The sequence below is a fragment of the Pagrus major genome, chromosome 8 (assembly GCF_040436345.1).
Source record: "Pagrus major chromosome 8, Pma_NU_1.0".
NCBI lineage: Eukaryota > Metazoa > Chordata > Actinopteri > Spariformes > Sparidae > Pagrus > Pagrus major.
In genome coordinates this window covers 3,168,973-3,187,699 of record NC_133222.1, presented here as the reverse complement: position 1 = coordinate 3,187,699, position 18,727 = coordinate 3,168,973, and the positions used below count along the sequence as shown (strand labels likewise).

Here is an 18,727-nt window from a genome sequence, read left to right as displayed (position 1 = left end):
TGCAGCTGGGAGATGAGTCAGAGGCTTTTTAATTGGTACCTTCACGAAAATCATACAAACATCTCTCTCATCATCCACCTCTCATTGAAACTTGTTTCTTAGAGTTGTAATTTTCTAAACTAATGACCTTCAAGTGTCAATAAAACTAAGATTACGTTGACTGCAGCAAGATGTAAAAAAAAAAAATCCTCTAAGATGTGAGATGATACTGCTGTCAACAGGCTCTCAGCAGCCTGACCTTCAAACCTTACAATCCCAAACCCTCGTTTTAAAAAAGAGATCTGTACAAGAGAGATGCTGCGGCTCCAATCTGATGGCCTGGTGGTCCTGGGCAAATGTAGAAATGAGCTCAAAATGGAATCAATTTTCCTCTGAAAGCGCCTGAATGAAGCCGTGTCTTGGGGGAGAGACTGTGGATGGCCTCTCAGCTCGCTGTGGACAGTGTGATGATGATAATGGCAGCAGGGTCTTTAATGTTTTTTTATCTCCATCCTTTCCCCTGAAGCCTCAGAGATCAGCCTGAACAGACAAGAGCCGAACGCACACAGCTCCACTTACTCGGACTGAGATAAAACTCCAACTCTGTGACATTTCTGTAATATTACAGAGTATTTTTACAGCAATGAAGCGACTGTAACGCTTTATTCGACAGGTCCGTAGGCTGATTTCTTAATAATTTCCTCTGAAGCTTCCTGGAAAGAAGTATATAAAATAAAGTGACTTTTTCTTTGGGAGAGGATTGCTTCACCTTATTGCATGTGGTCCTGGAAACATTTTGGTAAAATTAAATAAAAGTACACTTTCTGATTAAAAAAAAAGGGATACTGAAGAATGAAATGTATCACGCACATCACTCAATAAATCGATTCTTGAATCTAAATTAGACGTGGCTGATGTCAAACTCGTGCTACTTACGTCCTCTCAGTGAGATAACTGTATCGAACAAACACAGGTTTCATTTGTTAAACAACTTTGATAGATTTTTCGATCATTTGAAGTCACATCTCTGGTTTGTGAGAAGCAACAGAAACACCTTTAACTACCTGAGAGCTAAGACCTCCTACGTAAAGTCAGACTAGAGACACTTTCAGTCTCCCTTAGAAATACTTCTATTTATTTCTTAGTTGCAGGAATCTTAAAACTCTTTAGCTCCAGTTCTGTCTCCTCAAAAAACCTCTTGGACGGCTCTGCTGTTTACACAATTGAGGTCAGACCAACCAGGCGAGATTATTTTCAGCTCTGATTCTTGTTTCTTTTCCCCCCTCGAGATTTCCCGAGTCCCTCCGTCTTTTTAAATGAAAGAGCCAATTAAGTTGGAACAGCTTACAGTCTGAGGTTTGGTGCCTCCGCAGCCTCTACTGTACTTCAGAGGCACAAAGTTCATCTTCAAAACTCCACCGCTGCTCTCATTTATCTGCCCCAGGGGCGACGCTGCAGGAACAATATCTCAAACCTCGAGTGTGTTTCCAGCAGCGGAGTGTTTCGGTGAGGAGGAAGCAGAGTTTAATGATGTGAGGAAGAGAAAACATCGACTTTTATTGCAGAACTTTGAAGGGAAACACGCTAATTGTCACAACATTAAAGGACGTGAATGAAATAATAATCAGCCTTCTCCAAAAGCTTCACCCATCAATATCTTGTCAAAACTCTTTTTACAGATCAGCTTGGAGTGGAGGGACTGAGCAGTTTTTGCAGTAGAAATAATCACCAAGAATTAGTTTTATCCTCCTGTTCTTCCCTCTCTCCTCTTCTTCCACCGTCTTCCTCCTCCTCCTCCACATTTCTTATTACCTTCACGACCTTCCTCTTCTTTCTTCGTCTTTTACTTTCACTTTCTGCTCCTCCCCCTTTGCCACCTTCTTCCTTCACGTCCTCATCTGCCTCCTCAGCAGCTTGTAAGCCTGACAAGACAGAATATATCAAATCAAACTGACATGTCTTTGGAAAAAGATTACATTAACTCAACCTAAAGTCCATTTCTTTTTTTCTTTTTCTTCATTTTTTCATTATAAAATAGATTTCACACTAATGAAGCTGTTTCTCAAGCAAACCAAATTTGCAGATAAATGCTGCATGATGCAGTCCAACTCCTGCAGTATCATTAGGGAGATGTTGGTAATAATTTGACAGTATTTAGTGTCTGGCAGCATTAATAAACCCCCCGACCTTTGTTTCGGTGACTGCAGATGAAAGTTTAATGATCCCTGTGGTGATACTTCACTGCGACGGAGTGAAGATAAGAACAAGACAACAGCGAAGATAATTAAAACTTTAAAGCATAATGACGCACACAGAGAAAACGATACCGACAGATAAGATGAAACGTGTTCATTAACAGATTTATAGATAGAAGCAGATGTGTTAACACGTTTGCTGCTGTATGTTCACACTGCTGAACAAAATCATGCCAGCAGAGCTACACATGAAGGATCAGTGTTTAAATGGACTGCATTTACATCACGTCTACCGACCGCTCAGTGCTTCACGACACATGCTCAACGTTTTTCCCTTTGAGGGCCAAAAGTGAGGTTCAGTGTTGGGCGGGGGCTAAAAGAAAACACATTTTGTATTATGGTGTTAAGATGCAAAATAGTACTATGATCCCAGTTAGACAACCGGCTGAGTTGTGAGCGTAGTTGGTACATTCTTGCCGCTGCGTGTTACTGGAGGATACCACTAGTTGCTGCTGACACTGCTCCTACTGTTCATGTGCATATTGCATCTTGTGCACACGTTGCACTAATTTCTGAGGACATGCACAACCTACACCCCAAACAGACGCAGAATATGCAAGCCAAGGTGGTGTCCCAAAACAGCTTGGGTGCCGCATGCATTGGGATCAGGCTTGCATTCAGATCTCAGGCGCCCTTTGTACGGCGCACCAGTCGAGGTCTTGTCGCTGTCTAACTTGTAGTCCGACCCATCTCGCGGCAGAATCACACCAAGACTGTATGACTGCGATCTACTTATCCAACACAATGATGTCTCAAGAATCCTCCAGACTAATCCTGGCTTAAGCTTTTCTTTCTAAATATTCAATGTCTCTCTCTCTGTGTGCCTCTCTCTCAGGTGGGGTTTGTATCGCTCAGTCTCTGAAGATTCCTCGGGAGCCGAGACCTGGAGAGTTCGACAAGATCATCCTGCGTCTGCTGGAGACGCCCAACGCCCGCGCTGTCATCATGTTCGCAAACGAGGACGACATCCGGTAAAAAACAAGCTTTTGATTTTGTAAAGTTAGTCAACAAGATCTTACACTGTCCATGTTAGTCCATCACTTTGCTATAGACTGAAATATCTCATAAACTATGGATTCCAATTCTTTGGTTTATGACCAAATTTTTATTTATTCATTTATTCTCTTCATATTCATTGTGAGCATGCTCTGTCTGTTGATATGGCAACAGTGGCACATGAAGATGCAGCAGGAGATGCAGCTCCTCCAAATTATGCTACATTTTAGCTTTTTTAACTGGATTTTTTTTTGGCTATACTGGTGAAACGTGTGCTGCTTATGGCAGAAATCTGTCTTCATAATCGGAGAAGAAAGCGTGAGTTTTGGATTAATAGCGGTGGACCATCACGGCCTGTGTCATCTTTATGACCATCTTGACCAGCCAGGAGGAACCAGGGAGGAAGAGAGCATGGTTTAAGGCTGCTCCTGGCTAACGACCAGTCGCAGGAAAAGGAAATGGACAGATCAGACTGCTGTGTCCCATTGTTTTTCAGAGACCTGTCTCCACCACATATTTATAGAGACCCTTCAGCACCACATCTTTACACAGACCTGACTCCACCACATATTTACACAGACCTGTCTCCACCTCATATTTATAGAGACCTGTCTCCACCAGATCTTTACAGAAACCTGTCTCCACCACATATTTATAGAGACCCTTCAGCGCCACATCTTTACAAAGACCTGTCTTCACCACATCTTACTGAGACCTGTCTCCACCACATATTTATAGAGACCCTTCAGCGCCACATATTTATAGGGACCCTTCAGTGCCACATCTTTACAGAGACCTGTCTTCACCACATCTTTACAGAGACCTGTCTCCACCACATATTTATAGAGACCCTTCAGCGCCACATCTTTACAGAGACCTGACTTTGCCACATCTCTACAGAGACCTTTCAGCACCACAACATCTTGGATCAAGCTTATAAATAACTGTATATATGTTCTGTAATCTATGTAGCATGAAGGAGTTCACTATGCAACCCTGTGTTGTATAATGACGAATAAATTACCTTCTACATTATGTTAGCATTTAGCTCAAAGACAGCTGTTCAGCCTCACAGATTTTTCTCCCTGTGCTGTGTTAGAAAACACACACTGAGAAGAATCAGTTGATCATCTTCTGAAGGTTACTGTGATGAATACAAAGTACTAACACCCACGTCCCTGCAGTTCATCTGAAAGTAGTCTTCAAACATAACACACACACACATGCATACGCACACACACACACACACACACACACACACACTCTATATTCTGTATATCTGTATGTTTCAAATGTATTTAATCAGTACATCCACCAAGTGTTGAGTGCAGATTAAGATAACAAGCTTCCAATTATCTGAGTGAACTGAGAGCATCACACACACACACACACACACACACACACACACACACACACTTGATATCAGTGTAACAGCTGATGTTAATCTGCAGCTCTGAATCACGCACAGAGGGAAATCACTCACCCTGAGACCTCACACACACACACACAGAGAACAGACAGGATGAGAATGTAAAGGACCAGATGGATCATCGCTCATGTTTGAACTCATTTAATGAAGATATTAATTTACAATAACAACACAGCGGATCAGATTTACATTTGTGGTTTTTGTGCAAATGTTTCATTTGTCTGATTTGATTGGATTGCCATTAGTTTGGTTCATTTCCTCCTCGGGATGATGTGGAATCACTTTGATGATCCTCTGACTTTTCATCTTGTGCCGCCATCAGACCAACACTGCAGTACTTTGGTTTATGACCTAATTGAGTTCTCTGGGCTCCATCTCTGGTTCTGCTGTATCGATTTTGATCATTTGTTTTCCATAATGAGTGGAATCATTGTTATAGAGTACAATGCAGACCAGTGGACTGCGTTTCAAAACCTTGTGCCTACATTACCCTCAATGCAACAACAACCCACAAAAGGCTTTATGCTACATTTTCTCCACACATGGCTCATACAAATGAATTCAAAAATGTTCCAGGTGGCAGCAAGAACTGATTCTCTGCTCTTTCTCATTTGCTGTCCCGACTCTGACAGGCGAATCCTAGATGCGGCAAAACGCAACAACCTGACAGGTCACTTCCTGTGGGTGGGCTCTGACAGCTGGGGCTCCAAGATCTCTCCGGTGGTCCAGCAGGAGCGGGTGGCCGAGGGCGCCATCACCATCCTCCCCAAGAGGGCGTCAGTGGACGGTGAGGCAGGAAACAGATCTCAGAGCAGCGCGTCATTTAACAAGCGGATCATCAGTGTAATGTAAGTTTCCTTCTTTCCGCAGCGTTTGACCGATACTTCAAGAGCCGCTCCCTCTCCAACAACCGCAGGAACGTCTGGTTCGCTGAGTTCTGGGAGGAGAACTTCGGCTGCAAGCTGGGGATGCACGGCAAGAGACCGGGCAGCCCCAAGAAATGTACAGGTAGGAAACACAGAGGTCAAAGGTCAACATGGACTTCATTATACGAGCAAGGAGAATTAGTTTTGTTATAAAAAAAACGAAAAACCTCTCCCTCGTGTCCTTCTTACCTATCTCCTCTTTTCTTTGTCCATTTGCTTTTGCTTTCCTTCTGTAATTCCCCCGTCCTCTACCTCCTCCTTTCCTTCTCTAACTCCTTCTGTCATCCTCTACCTCCTTCTTCCTTCCTCTGCCTCTTCCTTTCCTCCTTTACCCCCTTTTTACTTCCTCTACCTCCCCCTTCCTTCCTCCACTCCTCGTTTCCCTCTCTTCTTCCTTCTTCCTTCCTCTATTTCCTGCCTTTTTCTGCCTTTTTTAGATGTGATAACAGTCTGAATTCAGTAAAAACAGCAGCTCAGTTAAGACAAAGAAAAAGATATGAGCATGACATCATCTTGACTTCTAGCAACCACAAATAATATGAGAGGTGATATTGTCCTGTAACCACTGAGGGAAGATCTGAGTGAAAATCCAGAGAACCTGAGAGACCGGCATGTTATTTTACCTCGGCGGTCCAGGAACTCCTCCATGTTGCAGGGTTAACAGGGTCTCTTGTCTCTTTGGGACACTCCAACACTCAACCTCTCCTCCATTTATATTCATGAACTGGATTTCTGACCAGCGACTGCCAATTAACACGCTGGATAATCATTTTGGGGCCTGAGCTTTCGACCCCAGCGTCTCTGACTGTCAGTAATTAATCCGACATTCACTCAATCCCGCTGAGTGTGAATATGAAAAGGTGTCAGCAGTTTAACTCACAGCTCCCATATGAAACTGAGGGATAGTATAATAGTGACTACAGTCGGCAGGAAGAGAAGAAGACAGTGCTATTTTGAACCTTTCAAAATCTGAAGGTAATGTGTCACCTTTCTCACGAGGGTCTGGAAAGAGAGAAGAACAGAAATTAAACAAAAACAAGAAAGAACAACAATTGGATTTGATTCATAGTGACGTCAAAGACAAAGTCCACATTCGACAAGAGCGCTCCAAATGACCAGAAGTGCTCTTGCTCTGCCCATTTTACCCAGCTGGAGCCGACTTTCGCCAAGGCAAATGTACCAGTTTGACAGTTTCAACAGCCAGACGGCCTGAGCCTTGAAAACACATCAGATGTGTGAACATAAACTAGTTTTCTTTAGTTTTTGGATTAGTGAAGGGGACAGGCTCACCTTTGCAGTCCAACCTGGCATGATGCTGGTCCTGATGTTGCGTTCAGACCGACTTCAGCGCTACATCGAATAATCCTGCCCCTTTATTCATTTAAATGAAGTCAGTCCAGCAGGGCAGAATGTCGCCTGGCAAAATAAAAACATTGAGCTGCTCTCCATCTTTGTCAGACTGCAAGGGATAGAGCACATTTGTGGTAGATTACTTTGTAACATGATCAGTATTTAAGTATTTCTACTGTTTACTTCGTGATTGTCATGATGAAAGATGTAAACTGTGCTGGCAAAGCTGTTTTTTATTGTTTCTCACATTTGAACAGTAGTTTGAATTTCAGAAAAACAATGTGCTCTGTCTCTATCAACAGATACCTGCACATGAATGCAGATACATTTTTAAAATGGGGTAAAAAGGTAAATCCCAGTATCAAAATGATCGGCTACGGGAACCATGCAGCTGAAAACCTTTTGATCCAGATATGCAGATGCTCTGTATAAGTGTGGTTCACTAGACTCCTGTGTTTTTCTTTAAAGAACATCAGGGATTCATAAACCACCAATTTTTCACATTAAAGTGTGTTTACAGGTCTTGGGGAGTACTACTGCATACAGTATGTAGTATAAAGAATTTGTGGCTCCAGAGGAAGCTGCACGTATTCTGATAAATTGCCTCCAGTGATGTCACTCAGTGGTTAAGTTGCATTGTGGGTAATTTAGGCACAAGTTATTGAAAAGCAGTCCGCTGGTCTGCATTTAACTCCTGTAACGCTGTTGGACTCATTATGGACAAATCGATGCAGTAGAACCAGAGATATCACCTTTTGTTATTTCACTCATTCTTCTTTCTTTTCAAAACCTGGTGCCTACATTACCCACAATGCAACTTAGCCACTGAGTGACATCACTGAAGGGAATTTATCAGAAAACATGCAGCTTCCTCTGGAGCCACAAAAGGCTTTATACTACTTTTTTACACTTTAATGTGTAAAATTGTTGGAGTCGCCCTTTGACTCTGAAACTAGAATGTAATGAAAACCAAAGGACATAATAATGATATATATGAGGGGCACACACAAACAGATTGTCATTGTTATGGCTACCGGTTCTAGTATTACAGTGTAATGCAGTTCTGCGTTTGGTTTGTCCAGGTTGTGTTGCCGTACCCCAGCAGCAGCCATTGCTCGACTGCTGCTGCTTCCTTCCTACAAACATGTAGGAAGGAAGGAGGAGTTAGAAAAGAAAAGGAGGAGGCAGAGAAGGAAATGGGTAGGTAGAGGAAGGAAGGAGGAGGTAGAGAAGGAAATGAGGACATAGAGGAAAGAAGAAGGAGGTAGAAGAGGACAGAAGGAGTTAGAGAAGGAGAGGAGGAAATAGAGGACAGGGGGATTTGGTATAATCAGTGTCAAACACCGTGCTGTTTGTCTCTTTCATTACTTTCAAATGTATTAATAAAGGGACCCCGGACCTCCTGAGAGCTCTGATTCTTCTTTCTACATTTGAACAATAAGTGTCTTCCTCTACTTGTAACCTTGTTTAAAGTCAAAGTAGATTCAGGCCTCAACTTGACAGCAGATGTAAATTAAAAGCTGTCGATTCTGAATGATAAATGAGTTCTTCTTCTCCTCTCCGATCACACCCAGCTCTCCTCTGCTGAGTCTCTCTGTGCTGACTGCAGAGACCCTGCAGCACAATGTAATCCCCCCTCTGAATCAGGAGGACTTTCTCTGTAGAACAGGGGGCCACTGAGGGCCAAATCCTTTACAAACATGTCCGACACGCGAAATGGGATTTGCCGAAGGTGTTGGCTAAACACAGGCGAGTCGTGCAGACAGAAGTGAAACAACAGAACAACGGCGTCAGCGCTCTGAGAATCGCTGCTGCGAGTCTTTTACCTGAGCTCGATGGACGGCTGCTGTCTGGACGCAGCTCTCGACTGATTGTGTTAGAAGCTCCAGATTGAGTTTCTGAGCTGCAGCAGAGTCATCACACAAACAGACAAACAGCTGAGTCAGCGGGTCAGCGTCCATCTGCCTGTGTTTGTGTGTGCAGAGACAGATGTTTGTGTCTTTCAGAGCTGTAGAGATGTTAGCTCAGACTGCTGAAGGCTGCAGCTGTCATCGACCGCCCTCTGGCAAAACCTATTTTCATGCATCACATCTCTTTTTATTTACATAAAGATTATAAAGATGCAAATACCTCATTGTGCTACCTGACAGACGTGGAGCTCAAGAAAACATGTCAAGAAACATTCATTTCATGCTCAGGATTTATTTCTACATTTTGGGAGTGATTCTTTTTTTGCGTTGTGACACAGAGTTAGATAAAAATAATTGATACCACTCTCATATCTGTCCATAAGCCATAAGTTAGCTTAGCTTAGCTCTAAAGAGGGAAACAGGTTGCCTGGCTCTGTCCAGCATTCATAAAATCCACCTACCGGCCGACGACGGGTTATGTGCTGGACCATTTCATGACTCTGAACAGTTCTCAACCAGCAGAGACTCCAGGAAGTGACTTGTTGCTGCAGAGAAACAGAGAAACCCCCGTAAACTGTAGATTAAATAAACTAGATATAACTTGTTAACTAGTGAACGAAGTGAGTGATGAAACATAACCACAAAAAGGTTTAATCATGCTTTGGATGCAACAAACAGATTTTGCAGGAAAACAAACGAAAAATGTTGTCAGTCAACATTTTCTAGAAAAAAACATTTTCATTTTACAACTTGCCAGATATGTTAGTAGAAAATGTTTCCTCATCATGTTCATAAAAAACATAGTTTAGGTGTCATTTTGTTACTACGTGTAGTTAAAAACACGTTTGCTGGTGAACATTAGTTGTATATAAAGATAACTTCAGGGTTCCTAATCATCTTGAGAGAGTCAGTTTTTGTATCCATGGAAAATGAATTAATTATAACTGCTCATAGCTTCCTGTAAATATAAACGCTGGGATGTCAGTGGAGAGAAACGTCCTACACGTTTGTGTGTGTGACTGTGTGTGTTGTAAACATCTGGTATGAGTCGTGTCTGTCTGCAGCTGTGAAGCCTCGAACCCTCCAGCTGAGAAGAAGAAGCGGCCTCAGGAGCGTCTCACCAGCTGACAGAGATTAGAGCGCGCTCAGTGCGATCCCTCCAGAGGGCACCGGGGACCCCGCTCATTAATCGTAATTAATTAGGATAATTAAATATCCATGTCCACGGTGGCCCGAGGTCTGAGGGTGACGTTCCGTCGCCCGCCCGCTCCGCCACGTTTACAGCCGCCACCGCCGCCTCTGAGTACCTCATTTTCTGCCAGATAGAGTATGTCGCTTTTTAAAAGCAATCCGATACTGTAATTATACCCTCCCAACCTCCACCCCCACCCCCACCTCCAACCTCCACCACCAGCCCCTCCCCCGTCCTGAACGCTCAGATGAGAGTAAATAAGAAAATCTTTTTTTTTCTTCCCTCTTTCACATGCGATCATCACAATCACCTCCTCACGACTGAGACTTTCACTCAGAAACAATACTCCTTTAAAAATACCCTTAATTTAAAACACTTTAATCCAAATCAAGTTGTTTGTTCACCAAAGATCCCTCTATTTGTCCATTAATTTGACAAACTGAATCCCCTCGATTAAAAAACGATATTTTAAGAGGTACACAACTTTCCCCTTAATTTACTCACTCATTTGAAACGTTTGAAAAATCCATTAACGATTTGTTAAAGTGTAATTATGGTTGGGATTTTGCTTCATTTTAGAGCTCTGAATTACTCAGTATTCAGGCATTTGATAGATTTACACTTTTTGCATCCATGAATAGGTTCATTAAGGATTAAAAACCCTTAAAATGTACAGATGACTTTAGAGATGCTCCTTCATTTCCATCTCAAAAAGGTCCAGCGTGCAGGATTTGGTGGCATCGATCTGTGCCGTTGCAGATTGCAACCAACTGAGCACACCTCGTGTCACACTACAGCGGCTGCTAAAAAAAAAAAAAAGAAAACCCCCAAAACCCCAGACTCAGTGTTTGGTTGTCCGTTCTGGGCTACTGTACCATGGCAGACTCAGTGGAGGAGGTCCGTCTCCATCTGTAGGTATAAAAAGCTCATTCCAAGGTGACGAAAACTCAAAGATTCTTAGTTTCAGGTGCTTATACACTCATGATAACATAATTATGAGTATTATATTCAATTTCTGTCCTAAATCCTACGCACTGGACCTTTAAACTGTCAAGAGACGAGTTAATTAAGTAAATAATTATGAAGTAAATGTGGTCGCACGATATAACTGCTATAGAATAATGACACCGTTCAGATCGGGTCCCTTTCACTACACTCCCGGGAAAAATTAAGTCAGGCTGGCAGCTTGGCACCATTTCTATCAGCTCTCACGTCTCCGTTACAGACTAAATGAATGAATAAACTCACTATTTGTCCTGTGTTGTTGGTAGTTGCTAATTTGAGAAAAAAATCACCTGTTTTGTTATTTTCTGGTTCATGTGATTGCCTCCGATTGGCTGTTGACACTAAAGGTTGTCCTGGAGCCCTGATGACGTCCTTGTGGTCCAAACATGTTGGCTTTTTTAAATGATTAATCCACTTTAATAAACAGTTTTTAATATTTTCTTCCTCGATTAACATATTTTCTTATATTTGGTGTACAAACATGAAAACACATCCCGTCCTGTCCGTAGTTCAGCTGGTTGAAAGAGCCTCCGAACAAACACTCACAGAGGAAACTCAGCAGCAGCATGTAAATGTCACTTTGGGTCTGTTAGATTATGATGTGGTCCTCACTCTTCAGTACCACTAACCACACACTGTCTGCTGATGACGTGTTGGCTACAGAACAAGTTTCTTCACTTTGTCTCGCTGCTGTCAGTCAAAGGCAGACTCGCCCCTCCAGCTGCTGAGGCAGCCAAATAATCAGACTGAAACCGTCTGTCTCAGTTTCACAGTCGTGCTCCTCTTCCTCTCTGAAGGTCGAGGTCTGAGCCGTCGTGGCTCGGGGTCGTCCCTGATCTCAGCAGCCTCCAGCCGATGGATTCTCTGTCAGCCTCTCATTGATTCTGATCTATAATTAGTGGTCTGTTTGTTTGTGTGCTCGCAGCAGCAGCAGCAGCCGCCGTCGACAGACAGGCTTGTTTGGATAATGGAGACACGTGCGTCATGTGAACACCTGATTCAGGCATTGAGATCCTGATTACAGCATGTCAGCTGATCAGCTGCAGCGATGAAGAGAAACCAAAATCCTGACGAGTTATTTATTCTGGAGGATGGAGGCGAGCACACAACCTCCTCTTGACAAAGACTTTGGTCAGAAAACAACCTGCTATGTTTAATTTAAAGCCCAGCAAAGAACATATATGTTGAAAACTTACGTTTAGGGGCGCCTGTGGTTCAGGAGTGGTCGTCCACTCGTCTGAAAGGATCGGACCTGAAAAGCGCCATATAAATGCAGTCCATTTACATTTCTTTGTGTTGCAGCTTTACTGCTGCTTAGGTTTAGGCACAAAAACTGCTTGGATAGGGCGAGGAAAACATCATGTTTTGGCTTAAAAACCGGGTCTTGTTGCCACAAACATGGCTGGATGTCAGTCAAAATATCCAGCGGTTTCATTGGACTTTTGACACAAATTGCAGCAATCAGGCGCGATGATTTAACACAAATGATGTTGTGTTCATGGTATCATTTTACCTCCCGTTACATGTTATTTTTAACGAAAAGAAGAAAGTTGAGTTTTTGAATTGGGGCTGCTGATGACGAACAGCCTGAATGAAGCTGCTCTGTCGCCTGGTGGTACTTCAGCAGATACTTGTGTATCTGTTGTCAGATGGCAGCAGGGTGAACAGACTGTGGCTGGGTCGGTGTTGTCTTTTGGTATCTTTGGGCTCTGTGCAGACATCTCACTTCACCGATGTCACTGATGTACTGTAGATGGTACCAGAGATGTTCTAGGATGTTTTAATGTTGTAGCGCTGTAGCATGAAACACACCAGTATGTGAGGTTTCCAGTCAGGATGCTTTCTATCGCTCCTCTGACCAGAATTTTGGCCTCGTGCTTGTAAGGAAGTTTAATATCCAGTTGCAGAGTGCTGTCGTGTTTAGTTTTCCAATCAGCTTCATGGGTGAGTCAACAAACAGCATTCTGATGTAGCTGTTCTAGTTGTGTGAAGACTGAGTGGAGGGCAGTGGATATGGCACTGTTTCTGGATCTGTTGGTTCTGAAAGCATGCTGGTGAGGGTCCAGGCTGCCAGAATGTTATCTCTGATGTGCTGGTGAACCATTTTCTCGAACCACTTCATCAGAATCAGAGCGGTAGTCGTTTAGACGATGTGTCCACATGTCCAGTTTTAATTTCCTCTCGCGCCACCTTCAAGACAAACTTGACATTTTTTTAGCTCCACTGCTGTTTTTAGGGCAGAAGTGAAATCATCAGGATGTTGTTTGTTTGTTTGTTTGTGTGGTTTTAATGAACATTTCAGTCACTTTCACTTTGTTTGAAAGCAGAAAAGAAAGCTGGAGATATTTTGGCAGTGTTACTGTTCCCTCAGCACCAGACAGGTGTGGAGAATAAACTTCTTCTTTCACTCTGAGGATCATTTCTTTCACCTGGAGACTCCACAAACACACTTTCACCAGAAAACATGAATATTTGATTGTGTTCTCGTGCTCTGTTGAACGATGTGTTTGCTGAGTTAAGAGTCTCATTGTTTTCTCACCTTTTTACAGCACTGTTCCCTCCCTTTGTACTCCTCTGTGCTGCAGATTCCCTTGAAATACACTCAGTGGATATAAAAGGCAGATTTGCATTTGAATGCCTCTTTGTGTTGCCTCGTGTACATTTCGTTCTTACCTTGGCGCTGTAGTTTGTTTGGTTACAATCGTCAGTGGATGAAGAAGTGATGTCGACAGAGGCCGGGTGTCTTTTCTTTCTTCTGTTTGAGAGCAGCAGTGATCTCTGAGGGAAAAGCTGCCTCCGTGTCAGAGATCGAGCAGCTGTTTAGTGTTCAGCAGCACTCAAGAATATTTTTTTTAATGTCAACAGCTTTGAAGAGGAGAAAGTGGCTGTCAGCAGCTTCCTTTTTGCTTCTCAGTGATGAGATCAGTATGAAAAGTGTGGAGAGACTCAGAAAGTGTGGACTCTCTCACTCTCACTCTGTATGCAGTTTCCTGTCTGGACTTGAATTTGGTCTTGACTTGTGCCTTATTATCACTGCAGGGTTCTTGATCCTTATCTCCATGAAACAGAATCGATTCACAGGTGTCAAAAATCGAAAAAGGAGGAACAGCAGTTCATCCAAGAAAAAGGCAGCGGTTGCAAGCGTCTCTTTTATCTCATGACTTTGCAATTAGCTGGTGGGAATTTTCTTTACTCAAAGTTGTCCTGAGGGCAGGAACGTTTGTGATTGGTTCAATCTGACAACCAATTGCAAGAGAGGAGAGAATAGCAGAGGCGGGACCACCATTTTGAAGTTGTGCTTGCCAAAAATTCCACCCTGCAGCTGGATATCATTTCAAAGTAAGTTTGTAAAAACAAAATGTGAGCAATTTTCTCCAAAATGGAGCATTGTGCAGCTATGTGTGATTTTTTTCTGCCCTCACTCAAGTCATAGTATAATGGCTCAGCTTGTAAGTTTAGGCTAGCCTACTGTTTCAGAAGCAAGCTAGCTGCTAGTGTTGTAACTTGCATTAAAATGTTGCAGTGGCTGTTGCTAACGGTTCTTATCACAGAAAGGTAAATGGATATTTAGGACAGGGTAGACTAATTTATAAATTTGGCTTTTCTTCATGGCTGTTTAGTCTTATGTGGTCACAGGGCAGAGACCATTGTTTCCCAGAATTGTGTCTGGGAGCAGGTGAATCCCTCCTGGTCTTAGGGCAGAAGTCTTATTTTTCTGTTCTCAAGGCAACATAGTTGGACAAAAGGGAGTCAACTGTCTCCTCTGGTCTCAGGGCAGAAGTTGTCTGAGGGCAGGTGAATCCCTCCTGGTCTCAGGGCAGAAGTCCTATTTTTCTGTTCTCAAGGCAACATAGTTGAACAAAAGGGAGTCAACTGTCTCCTCTGGTCTCAGGGCAGAAGTTGTCTGAGGGCAGGTGAATCCCTCCTGGTCTCAGGGCAGAAGTCCTATTTTTCTGTTCTCAAGGCAACCTAGTTGGACAAAAGGGACTCAACTGTCTCCTCTGGTCTCAGGGCAGAAGTTGTTTTGTAGGATTTTCCTCATGGCTGTTTAGTCTCATCTGGTCCCAGGGCAGAGACCATTGTTTCCCAGAATTGTGTCTGAGGGCATGTGAATCCCTCCTGGTCTCAGGGCAGAAGTCCTATTTTTCTGTTCTCGGGGCAATGTAGTTGGACAAAAGGGAGTCAACTGTCTCCTCTGGTCTCAGGGCAGAAGTTGTATTTTTCTGTTCTTAAGGCAACGTAGTTGGACAAAAGGGAGTCAGCTGTCTCCTCTGTTCTCAGGGCAGAAGTTGTCTGAGGGCAGGTGAATCTCTCCTGGTCTCAGGGCAGAAGTCCTATTTTTCTGTTCTCAGGGCAACGTAATTGGACAAAAGGGAGTCAACTGTCTCCTCTGGTCTCAGGGCAGAAGTTGTTTTGTAGGATTTTTCCATGGCTGTTTAGTCTCATCTGGTCCCAGGGCAGAGACCATTGTTTCCCAGAATTGTGTCTGAGGGCAGGTGAATCCCTCCTGGTCTCAGGGCAGAAGTCCTATTTTTCCGTTCTCAAGGCAACATAGTTGAACAAAAGGGAGTCAACTGTCTCCTCTGGTCTCAGGGCAGAAGTTGTTTTGTAGGATTTTCTTCATGGCTGTTTAGTCTCATCTGGTCCCAGGGCAGAGACCATTGTTTCCCAGAATTGTGTCTGAGGGCATGTGAATCCCTCCTGGTCTCAGGGCAGAAGTCCTATTTTTCTGTTCTCAGGGCAATGTAGTTGGACAAAAGGGAGTGAACTGTCTCCTCTGGTCTCAGGGCAGAAGTTGTCTGAGGGCAGGTGAATTCCTCCTGGTCTCAGGGCAGAAGTCCTATTTTTCTGTTCTCAGGGCAATGTAGTTGGACAAAAGGGAGTCAACTGTCTCCTCTGGTCTCGGGGCAGAAGTTGTCTGAGGGCAGGTGAATTCCTCCTGGTCTCAGGGCAGAAGTCCTATTTTTCTGTTCTCAGGGCAATGTAGTTGGACAAAAGGGAGTCAACTGTCTCCTCTGGTCTCAGGGCAGAAGTTGCTCGAGGGCAGGTGAATCTCTCCTGGTCTCAGGGCAGAAGTCCTATTTTTCTGTTCTCAGGGCAATGTAGTTGGACAAAAGGGAGTCAGCTGTCTCCTCTGTTCTCAGGGCAGAAGTTGTCTGAGGGCAGGTGAATCTCTCCTGGTCTCAGGGCAGAAGTCCTATTTTTCTGTTCTCAGGGCAACGTAGTTGGACAAAAGGGAGTCAACTGTCTCCTCTGGTCTCAGGGCAGAAGTTGTTTTGTAGGATTTTTCCATGGCTCTTTAGTCTCATCTGGTCACAGGGCAGAGACCATTGTTTCCCAGAATTGTGTCTGAGGGCAGGTGAATCCCTCCTGGTCTCAGGGCAGAAGTCCTATTTTTCTGTTCTCAGGGCAACGTAGTTGGACAAAAGGGAGTGAACTGTCTCCTCTGGTCTCAGGGCAGAAGTTGTCTGAGGGCAGGTGAATTCCTCCTGGTCTCAGGGCAGAAGTCCTATTTTTCTGTTCTCAGGGCAATGTAGTTGGACAAAAGGGAGTCAACTGTCTCCTCTGGTCTCAGGGCAGAAGTTGTCTGAGGGCAGGTGAATCCCTCTTGGTCTCAGGGCAGAAGTCCTATTTTTCTGTTCTCAGGGCAACGTAGTTGGACAAAAGGGAGTCAACTGTCTCTGGTCTCAGGGCAGAAGTTGTCTGAGGGCAGATGAATCCCTCCTGGTCTCAGGGCAGAAGTCCTATTTTTCTGTTCTCAAGGCAACATAGTTGAACAAAAGGGAGTCAACTGTCTCCTCTGGTCTCAGGGCAGAAGTTGTTTTGTAGGATTTTCTTCATGGCTGTTTAGTCTCATCTGGTCCCAGGGCAGAGACCATTGTTTCCCAGAATTGTGTCTGAGGGCAGGTGAATCCCTCCTGGTCTCAGGGCAGAAGTCCTACTTTTCTGTTCTCAGGGCAATGTAGTTGGACAAAAGGGAGTCAACTGTCTCCTCTGGTCTCAGGGCAGAAGTTGTTTTGTAGGATTTTCCTCATGGCTGTTTAGTCTCATCTGGTCCCAGGGCAGAGACCATTGTTTCCCAGAATTGTGTCTGAGGGCATGTGAATCCCTCCTGGTCTCAGGGCAGAAGTCCTATTTTTCTGTTCTCAGGGCAATGTAGTTGGACAAAAGGGAGTCAACTGTCTCCTCTGGTCTCAGGGCAGAAGTTGTATTTTTCTGTTCTTAAGGCAACGTAGTTGGACAAAAGGGAGTCAGCTGTCTCCTCTGTTCTCAGGGCAGAAGTTGTCTGAGGGCAGGTGAATCTCTCCTGGTCTCAGGGCAGAAGTCCTATTTTTCTGTTCTCAGGGCAACGTAGTTGGACAAAAGGGAGTCAACTGTCTCCTCTGGTCTCAGGGCAGAAGTTGTTTTGTAGGATTTTTCCATGGCTGTTTAGTCTCATCTGGTCCCAGGGCAGAGACCATTGTTTCCCAGAATTGTGTCCGAGGGCATGTGAATCCCTCCTGGTCTCAGGGCAGAAGTCCTATTTTTCTGTTCTCAGGGCAATGTAGTTGGACAAAAGGGAGTCAACTGTCTCTGGTCTCAGGGCAGATGTTGTCTGAGGGCAGATGAATCCCTCCTGGTCTCAGGGCAGAAGTCCTATTTTTCTGTTCTCAGGGCAATGTAGTTGGACAAAAGGGAGTCAACTGTCTCCTCTGGTCTCAGGGCAGAAGTTGCTCGAGGGCAGGTGAATCTCTCCTGGTCTCAGGGCAGAAGTCCTATTTTTCTGTTCTCAAGGCAACATAGTTGGACAAAAGGGAGTCAACTGTCTCCTCTGGTCTCAGGGCAGAAGTTGTTTTGTAGGATTTTTCCATGGCTCTTTAGTCTCATCTGGTCACAGGGCAGAGACCATTGTTTCCCAGAATTGTGTCTGAGGGCAGGTGAATCCCTCCTGGTCTCAGGGCAGAAGTCCTATTTTTCTGTTCTCAGGGCAACGTAGTTGGACAAAAGGGAGTGAACTGTCTCCTCTGGTCTCAGGGCAGAAGTTGTCTGAGGGCAGGTGAATTCCTCCTGGTCTCAGGGCAGAAGTCCTATTTTTCTGTTCTCAGGGCAATGTAGTTGGACAAAAGGGAGTCAACTGTCTCCTCTGGTCTCAGGGCAGAAGTTGTCTGAGGGCAGGTGAATCCCTCTTGGTCTCAGGGCAGAAGTCCTATTTTTCTGTTCTCAGGGCAACGTAGTTGGACAAAAGGGAGTCAACTGTCTCTGGTCTCAGGGCAGAAGTTGTCTGAGGGCAGATGAATCCCTCCTGGTCTCAGGGCAGAAGTCCTATTTTTCTGTTCTCAAGGCAACATAGTTGAACAAAAGGGAGTCAACTGTCTCCTCTGGTCTCAGGGCAGAAGTTGTTTTGTAGGATTTTCTTCATGGCTGTTTAGTCTCATCTGGTCCCAGGGCAGAGACCATTGTTTCCCAGAATTGTGTCTGAGGGCAGGTGAATCCCTCCTGGTCTCAGGGCAGAAGTCCTACTTTTCTGTTCTCAGGGCAATGTAGTTGGACAAAAGGGAGTCAACTGTCTCCTCTGGTCTCAGGGCAGAAGTTGTTTTGTAGGATTTTCCTCATGGCTGTTTAGTCTCATCTGGTCCCAGGGCAGAGACCATTGTTTCCCAGAATTGTGTCCGAGGGCATGTGAATCCCTCCTGGTCTCAGGGCAG

The 18,727-nt window shown here is 44.3% G+C and overlaps 1 protein-coding gene across 1 annotated transcript in view; it reads left to right on the top strand.

The window, feature by feature from the left end:
- The window catches only part of grm8b (glutamate receptor, metabotropic 8b), a 117,783-nt gene that overhangs the window by 60,180 nt on the left and 38,876 nt on the right, over positions 1-18,727 (top strand). The window contains exons 3-5 of the mRNA XM_073472134.1: positions 3,070-3,205; positions 5,292-5,446; positions 5,530-5,667. Of these exons, the coding sequence (XP_073328235.1) occupies positions 3,070-3,205; positions 5,292-5,446; positions 5,530-5,667 (429 nt within the window). The remainder of the gene's footprint in view (positions 1-3,069; positions 3,206-5,291; positions 5,447-5,529; positions 5,668-18,727) is intronic.